General features: G+C 36.7%; 1 protein-coding gene across 1 annotated transcript in view; it reads left to right on the top strand.

Moving 5' to 3' along the window:
• The first annotated feature begins 742 nt into the window (after positions 1-742).
• Positions 743-10,000, top strand: part of LOC106879420 (SAFB-like transcription modulator) — a 28,847-nt gene continuing 19,589 nt past the window's right edge. Inside the window, exons 1-2 of the mRNA XM_014928975.2 lie at positions 743-1,119; positions 9,605-9,656. Of these exons, the coding sequence (XP_014784461.2) occupies positions 1,021-1,119; positions 9,605-9,656 (151 nt within the window). The 5' untranslated portion in view covers positions 743-1,020. The remainder of the gene's footprint in view (positions 1,120-9,604; positions 9,657-10,000) is intronic.

The following is a 10,000-nucleotide window of genomic DNA, read 5'->3' as shown; positions in this document are numbered from 1 at the left end:
GTTAACCTTGAAAAAAGGAAAATGTAGTCAAGGGCAGATAATCTAGTTTGAATAGAGGTTCATTTTAAAAAATCCATTAAATAAATCTTTCTTTTTAAAATTCAATTTCAAACGTCAACATAAATTACATCTAAAAGAGAAAGTAAAATAAACAATTAAAAATAAAGAAGTGACTAAAATAAAAATTAATTTCCAAAATTGATAAGTGTATTTTCGGGTTCCCATTCCTCAAGTATTGGCGCGTCTTCCAAATACTCTCGTCTTTAACTGTTTACTGGAATTACTGCTATTCTGGTTATCGACTGTCTTATACTTTATTTATCTCTCTACTACTTATTCAGTCAAATTTTGTAAAGGTTTCTACATTTTTTTAGTTTACATTTGATACAATTTAAAAATGAATCTAATCATTTAATATTTATAGAAATAAGAATTCTTTTTTAATTCTTTTCAATATTTTGGGTATTTCCCCCAGGTTATATATATATATATATATACACACACATTATTTTCATGTGTGTACATACCCATTTCATACACATCACTCCACAAGTTTTCAAGCGACACAGATAACAATTAAAAAAATGTCGAAATATAAAATTTGATTACGTCAATATTTTTCACTGAAAAAGCATTTATTTAATTTTATTTATTTCTATATTTATTAACAATATTTTTAAACCTCAATTTGCAATTATTCTTTTGAAAAAATTATTTCATGTATGTATTTGGCTGCGGGATTTCTCTTCTCTTCTGTTCGGCTTAGTTTTGTTGTTGTTCTAAGTAATATTTATATCTGTGTGAAGATATATATATATATATATAATTTATTCTTCTCAATTTATTTATAGTTTCTATTTTATGTTTTTTTCACTGAATTTCTGCCTAAATCATTAGCTTAGTATTTTGTTTCTTTTCAATTTCTCAAATTTTTTCTTCCCCCTACAACACCATTTCTATCCCTCCACCCCGCATTCTCTGTATTTCTCCGAATTTTGAAACATTGTCCAGTTTCTTCACATGGATTTAGCTGACCGAGATGTCGAAGGAAAACGTCTAAGATGTGAAAACGCATCAGAAGAATCGAGTAGAAAGAACAACGGAGTTTGCGAGAAGAAGGTAAGTAAAAGACAGTTTCTTGGATCTCCTTCGTATTATTCTCTGTAATTGAAAAACAGCGGGTTGGTCTCAGGCTTTTCAAAAGAGATTTATACTTCGTTTGTGCGTCACTTGTTTGCTTATGATAAATATACACATATACTAAACACTTGGAATCGGTTTAGGTAAAAGGTTTACCAAAGAATGTATGCTACACGTCATGAATATTTACTCTTATAAGATAAATAAAAAGGTGTATACACACACACACACACAGATGAGGAACGTTCCCATTTTACACACAAGATTACATATATGTACTTTATATATGTGTGTGTGTAGAACATTTCTGTATGTACTTTATATATGTGCGTGTGTAGAACATTTCTGTAGGAATGCCTGTATATATAAATATGTATATATATATATAAATGTATGTATGTATATATATATATATATATAAATGTATGTATGTATATATATATAAATGTATGTATGTATATTTAAATGTATGTATATATATATAGTGTATATGGTTATATACATATATTTTTATAGCGATGTACATAACTACATACGTATGCATTTGTTTTGTGTGTGTATACATATATATATATATATATATATGTATATATACACAAACATATATCGTGTGTGTGTATATATATGAGTTTATATGTGTGCGTGTGTTTACATATGCGTGCATATATATATATGTGTAGGTATCTATTTGTACACGTGTGTGTATATATATATGTATCTAAGCACACGTGTATGTATGTGTAAATATATATATATCGGCGAAATTATGATGTAAGCATGTACTAAAACCCCTAACTTTTTTTATCTTTACGAAGTTTCACAATTTTTGGGGGGATTCTGTCTTCTGCATATCAGAATTTATACGATAAGCAATAAAAAAAATCCACCGATATATCTATATATGCACACGCGCGCGCGCGTGTGTGTGTGTATATATTTATATACTACACATGTATTCATATATGTATCTATATATGCATACATATATGTATATGTATATATATATATGTCTGTGTGTAAATCTATCAACCTATCTATACACACACATAGTTAAATGAAGAAAAGAAAATTGAGAGAAGGAAGTTAATAATTATCTAATATTAACAAATTGGTCATCTTTACTGCTTCCATTAAATTTCATTAAATACTCCATAATTTAATTACAAATTTGTGCATTATTTCATCAGAGAAAAAGACATACCTTGAGATATTACATGCTGACCTATCAGTTCATTTCAGCAGGATCTAACCATCCCTTTACGAGCTTAATATATCCTCTAATTAGACACATATTCATTATACATACATTCATATATCTATCTATATATGCATGCATGTAGGTATATATATATATATACACACATATACATACATGCATGTATGTATATAGATGCGTGTGTACATATAAATATGTACACACATCTGTATACATACATGATTGTATGTGTGTGTATATATGTGTTTATATCATATATAAATTATGTGCATATATATATAAACACACACACATATATATATATATATATATATTCATACATGTATCTATATATGCATACATGTAGGTATACATACATTCTTTTATTCTTTTCTTTGTTTCAGTCATTTGACTGCAGCCATGCTGGAGCACCTCCTTTAGTCAAACAAATCGTCCTAGGACTTATTCTTTTAAGCCTAGTACATCTATTGTTCTCTTTTGCCGGACCGCTAGTGTACGGAGAGGTACACACACTAACATCGGTTCAATCAATGGTGGGGTGCAAACACATACATACATACATACACACACATATATATATACATACATACATACATATATATATATCATCATTGTCGTCGTCGTTTAACGTCCGCCTTCCACGATTTGACTGAGGACTGGTGAACCAGATGGCTGTGATTGAGAAGAACCGGCAACTAAAGTGAAATCGCAGCCATGCATATCTGGCCCTGTTAAGAATACCCCTGATGCATCGGGCAATATGATATGCTTGAGAAGACCTGTTGAGTCAAGTAAAACCAATATCGTAGCTGTGGCCAGGTCCACTTGATTGGCTCCTGTACCGGTGGCACGGAAAAAACGCCATCCGAATGTGGTTGATGTCAGGTCGGCCTGACTGGCTGCTGTGCTGGTGGCACATAAAAAGCATCCACTACACTCTCTGAGTGGTCGGCGTTAGGAAGGGCATCCAGCTGTAGAAACATTGCCAGATTAGATTGGAGCCTGTTGCAGCTGCTGGTTCTCCTGACCTCAGTCAAACTGTCCAACCCATGCCAGCCTGGAAAACGGACATTAAACGATGCTGATGATTCTATATATATATATATATATATATATCACCTTGATCGACCAGTCCGATGGACGTCCATTTGACACCACTGGTCACAGAACACTGTCCATTCCTCTCTGGATTGTGCCTTCCTCATCCACGTGGTCCCAATCGCCCTCCTAAAATCGTAACTCCACCGCCGTGGAGACCTTCTGAGTGGTCATTTCTGCTCGCATGGGTCCACCGATTATTGGTGAGCCGGGCGACGTGTCCAGCTCATCTAAACTCACGCCAGACTTCTGTCTGATCACCTCACTACTGATGTGCTCTCTCAACAAGATTCCAAGCATTGACCTCTCTATGGCTCTTTGAGCTGTTACCAATCTCTTCTCTCTTTGTTGTAGCCCATGTTTCACTACCATATAACGTTGCAGGTAGAACTGTGCTATTTATCAGGTTGGCGCGGGTGGTCCTGTCCAACCTTCCTTTGAGCACATCCCTTATGCCATTAAACGCCTTCCATCCGGCCCATATTCTCCGCAAGATCTCCTTTTCGATGTCTTGGCACATATTCACTTCGTGTCCCAGGTAGACATATTCCTTTACCTCCTCTATTTCATCATTGCCGACCACCATTCGGATTCATTGTAAGTAAGGAAAGGTCTTTGAGGGTTGCTTCTTGCCAATTCATATCATCAGGGATTGGTGTACTGAACGTATACCTCTCAGGGAAGGCCACCCTCAAGATTGTCCCGACCTATGCTCCCACAAGTGCCAGCAACGGCAAAGTGGAAGAATTTTCTCGACAGCTAGACAAAGGGCTGGCTGTGAAGTCCACTTACACCGTTGTGATGGGAGACTTCAACGCAAAGGTTGGACATGGATGACAAGAGGAAGAGTACGTCGTGAGATTTGGCATAGGAGAGAGAAACGAGAGAAGAGAACGTTTGGTTACCATGGCAGAGGCGAGGCGGCTCTACATCGGAAACAGCCTATTCAGGAAGAAGAAGAAGAGATGGACCTGGGTATCGCTGAACTCTGAGCATCGAAACAAGATCGACTACATCCTGGTCGATAAGCGGAGAATATTACATGACGTCTCTATCGTGACGCCATTCAACACTGGCAGCGATCATTGTCTGGGGAGGGCGAGGGTCCTCATCGACGGGACGAGGGAGAAGAAGGCGATGCATTTGGCGTCGAAGGGAAAATGCGTCAGAGTCTTCAACGAGGCAAAGGTGCGGGAAGCCATCATGCAGGAAACCTGGTGCAAAGGAGACGACATAGACGATGACTACAACTCACTGATAGGGAAACTAAAGGAGTGTCTAACGAAGGCTAAGGGAGTGTGTCTGAGAGAGAAGAAGGGAAGAGTCTCGGAAGAAACTACGAAGTTACTCGAGAAGAGGAAGAATATGAAGAGGACTATTGAAGATCACCTTGAATATTCCCTTCTCAGTGGAGTGATTTGTCAACAAATGAAAAGAGACTTTGAGGCATATCGGATGGAGAAGCACCTGAAGACTGCAGAGGAAAAGAACACCCTCAAGAAATATATGTATATATATTCCTTTATTCATTTGCTTGTTTCAGTCTTTTGACTGCAGCCATGCTGGTGCCCCACCTTTAGTCGAGCAAATCAGCCCAGGGACTTATTCTTTGTAAGCCTAGTACTTATTCTATCGGTCTCTTTTGCTGAACGCTAAGTTATAGGGACGTAAACACACCAGCATCGGTTGTCAAGCGATGTTGGGGGGACAAACATATACACACACATACATATATATGACGGGCTTCTTTCAGTTTCCGTCTACCAAATCCACTCACAAGGCTTTGGTTGGCCCGAGGTTATAGTAGAAGACACTTGCCCAAGATGCCACGCAGTGGGACTGAACCCGGAACCATGTGGCATCTTGGGTAAGTGTCTTCTACTATAGCCTCGGGCTGACCAAAGCCTTGTGAGTGGATTTGGTAGGCGGAAACTGAAAGAAGCCCGTCGCATATATGTATATATATATACATTCCTATACATTTTTTTTGTGAATCTATATAAGTATATACTCTTATATGAGTGAAAATGACTAACTCATTATGGTAAATATCAAAAGTAAAATAAAGTGGGTTATGGAGTTTATCAGATAACAAAAAGAGGGGTGGTCAAGGGGACTAGCTAGAAACTAGGAGGGTGATGTGTATAAGAGTGCATGTTCATGTTTATCTTGCCGTGCCCCTTCGCACACATATGGGTCTACACCCACATATCCATGAATGTACTTGTGCATCCACAAGCGGCCATAAAGATATAGATATATATTCATGCACACACATGAATATACAGTTATGTGCGTATGACTATAGAAAGTGAACAGTTGATATTGAGTTGTTAATTAACGAGAGTGTTATGTGGGAGGAAATGGTAAAAGTTATTGGACTAGGGGTGGGGGGTTGTATTTGTTTCAAGGTGTAAAATTGCTGAGTTTAACAAAGTGGGGTAGCCATTAATCAATAAACTAATCAATTTAATTTATTAATTGGTCCATTGGCCAGTCAATTAAGTACAAATTATCTATGGTTATGGTGAATAATGGGTACTACTATGGGAGAGGAGGATTAGAGAATTAACTAATTTTAATTATATCCAGAGAATGCATGTTTACCTATGTGCAAGCAAGTAATGTTTCGTTCCTCTCTCGGGTTGAGCAAGTGGAGTCTAGCCATAAAGATGAAAAATGTTTCATTAATACATAGGTAACATTTTATATTTTTAACACTATAACAGGGTGCTGAAGTAAGGCTGGACTCCCCTTGCTTAACCTGAGAGAGGAACGAAACATTACTTGCGTGCACAAGTTTCCTATTATCAAATGAAGATATTATCCTGAAAAGGTTAGGAGAAACTGAAAATCCGAATCTTATATGTTTATTATTAAATATTTTTGCGTATCTAGTGTTTCTAAAGTTTTTATTAATAATCTTTGTAGTAGATTTTATAAAGTTTGTCTTTAAATGTTTAGTGAAGGGAATTATTATCCATGTGGTCTTATGTAGGTCTACCTTGGTTGAGCATTGATTTGTTGTCAGAAAGTCATTTTTTCCCACACATGGTATTGGTTTCTTTTTGACTATGTTTTTAGGAAACTAGATCATTTCTATGAAAATAAAAAAACACAAACTGAACCTAGAACTTAAAAATAATAAAAAATCAGAATATAATGGTATAAATAGCAATATAAATACAGTGTACCCTTGCTTATTTGCGGTTTGGCATTTGTAGTCCCGGTTATTTGTGGAACTGATAATTGTTCGCAGAATCATAAATATCATCTGCGATTTTTTATGGTATTTTTCATGGCAATATATACTTTTCCAAACGTTTTAAGGCTAAACTATTAATAATAATATACCGTATTTGCTGGTTTACTGGATACCCCTTTGCAGCTAAGATCCCTCTGATTTTTGATACAAGTACTTGTTTTTTTTTGTCTTTAGTCAATGTTATTTCTTAATTGACTCTATCTAGAAATCAAAGGAAGTGACTGCTATTCCCTTCAGATTTTGCTTTTGTGACCTGGACATCAGTATTTTGAAACTGACCTATTTTTCATTACATTTCAGACAGATTCAGTGCTGAGTTGCTGAAGCAGAAATATCATTATAGCAAATATTCTGCTCAATACCACAGATTTGCTTATCAGTTACTTGACCTTATCCACTTGAGCATGTCCCTTAGTTACATTATTTACATTTGACAGATATTTGTCTTCGTCTTGTTTGTTGTTAACAACAAACAAGATGAGGACAAATATCTGTCAAATGTAAATAATGTACATAATTTCTCATCTCTTAAATATGGAACTGTATTGTGTCCCTTAGTGGCTGACAATATGTGCATCTCTGATCATGAGCAGGAGTAGTGGAGGAGCAACATAGCCATGTGTTGAGAGGGGTTTGAATAAATTTTACAAAAGCAAAGTTTGAAGGAAATATTAACCATATTTCATTCTTTCTAGGGGTAAGCAAATAGGAAATAACAGTTACTATCCAAGGGCAAAAATTGTGTTACACGGTGTAATGAATTAAATGTAATTAGTAACAAGTATGGACTTACAAACATCACAAATCACAAGTAACAAAGAAAAAAAAATTGTTTTCTCCCCTGACCTTTTTAAATATGGAATCTATAGGTAAACTGAGTTACTCCCTTTAGAAACAACATTCCCAGGTATTCTTGAGTGTTTTGGTTAAAAAGGAATGAAAATAAATTAGAGCAATTGAGCAACAAGTTTACACTAAACGTCCAGCAGATTACACTTAGGTGGTGGCTTTGGTAGACTTATCAACAAATGCCTGTTGTTATTCAGTTGTGGCTCTTTACATTCTGAATTCAAATCCCACTGGAGTCGACGTTGTCTTTCATCCTTCTGGAGTTGATAAAATTAAAAGCATCAGCCAAGTACTAGGGTTGGTTTATTACTTGAACAGGGGGAATGGAATTATAATATTCATTGTCACCAAGGCAGTGAGATGGCAGAATCATTAGCATGCCAGGCAAAATGCTTAGTGGCATTTCATTCATCTTAACAATCTGAGTTCAAATTCTGCTGAAGTCGACTTTGCCTTTCATCCTTTTGGAGTCAATAAAATCAGTACCAGTTGAGCACTGGGGTCAACGTAATTGATTTTTCCCCCCACACCAAAACTGCTGGCCTTGTGCCAAAATTTGAAAGCAATATTTCTTGTCACCCGTGTTTTATGTCTGCTTTTTCATGCTGGGTTGGGTTGACAGTTTTTTCTGAAACTGTTTTAGGATCAGGTGCTTATCTTATTGGCAATCCTTCTTACAACATGCAACCATCCTTCTTACAACATGTAGCATATCTGTTCTAAAAACTGGGATACAGTACATGTGAATGGAATTGTAATAGAAGACAAGTATTTACAACAGTGGAAGCAAACCTGCTACTTACATACATTTCAACATCATGCATGTCTATGTTTTGTGAAACCCATTATTTTATTATTAATTCTACCTCCTGTAGTAACTCTACTTGCAATACCCACATCCTCAGTATAACAGAACTTACCTTTCACTTCCGTTGAAGTAATCTGTAATCTTCATTTCATAGCTTTTCATACCATTTTGTGTTCCTGTCAGCCTGTTTGGGTCTGATGCACATATTACCAGGCTTGAGCAGATGTTTTTGTGCATGTCTGTGGGATGGGGTAGGAGGTGCATATAGGCTGAAGATTTTCAAGAAAGCCTTTCTCTCTCCTCTTCCCCGGTTAGTAGCAAATGGGGCTCCTTTGGTAAAGAATTGTTTTGTTATAAATAGTTCTATGTAGGGCTTTTATTCTAACGAGTGGCTGTGTGGTAAATAGCTTGCTTACCAACCACATGGTCCCGGGTTCAGTCCCACTGCATGGCATCTTGGGTAAGTGTCTTCTACTATAGTCTCGGGCTGACCAAAGCCTTGTGAGTGGATTTGGTAGGCGGAAACTGAAAGAAGCCCGTCGCATATATGTATATATATGTGTGTGTTTGTGTGTCTGTGTTTGTCCCCCTAGCATTGCTTGACAACCGATGCTGGTGTGTTTATGTCCCCATCACTTAGCGGTTCGGCAAAAGAGAACCGATAGAATAAGTACTAGGCTTACAAAGAATAAGTCCCGGGGCTGATTTGCTCAACTAAAGGCGGTGCTCCAGCATGGCCGCAGTCAAATGACTGAAACAAGTAAAAGAGTATTACTTGTAAGTACATCATACATACCATATGTACACACACACACACACACACACACACACACACACCTGTGAATCATAAGTAAATCATATATTTAGCACTGAGTATTAAAACACTTGATGGGCAGTGTGAAATTGGAGCTTTTATCTCACATCTTGTCTTGGCCTGTTATCTTTTGAAATGAGATTTACATCTCACATCTGGCATGGACCTATAACCAGCTTTGCCTGAGCCTGCATATTGCTAACCCACAGTCTTCGGTGTACTTCCTGATTACCCACATCTCTTCCTTTCTCCCTTCTGGCATTGTCCATTGTTTTCCAAAAATGTAAATTTCTCACTCCAAATCTATCAATGGTCTGTCTTGATTAACTTTAATCAAAGTTAACTTCAATTGAATTACAGATATAAGCAAAAAATGGCAATTAGATTTTTGATTCTTTTTTTTTATACTTACAGATTCCTTCAGAGGAAGAAAACCATAGTGGAATTGATAATTTGCAGATTTCAGGTAATTATAGAAACTTTTGTCACTTGATTTGCTAAACTGACGAGTATTGGCTTACTCTTTTACTCTTTTCAGTCATTTGACTGCGGCCATGCTGGAGCACCGCCTTTTAGTCGAGCAAATCGACCCAAGGACATTCTTTGTAAGCCTAGTACTTATTCTATCGGTCTCTTTTGTCGAACCGCTAAGTTATGGGGACGTAAACACACCAGCATCGGTCGTCAAGCGATGTTGGGGGGACAAACACACACGCAAACATATACACACACACACATACATACATACATACATATATATATATATATATATATATACATATATACGACAGGCTTCTTTCAGTTTCCGTT

The sequence above is a fragment of the Octopus bimaculoides genome, chromosome 17, assembly GCF_001194135.2.
Source record: "Octopus bimaculoides isolate UCB-OBI-ISO-001 chromosome 17, ASM119413v2, whole genome shotgun sequence".
Classification (NCBI taxonomy): Eukaryota; Metazoa; Mollusca; class Cephalopoda; order Octopoda; family Octopodidae; genus Octopus; species Octopus bimaculoides.
Note: the sequence above shows the minus strand (reverse complement) of the source record. Positions and strands in the feature narration are given on the sequence as shown.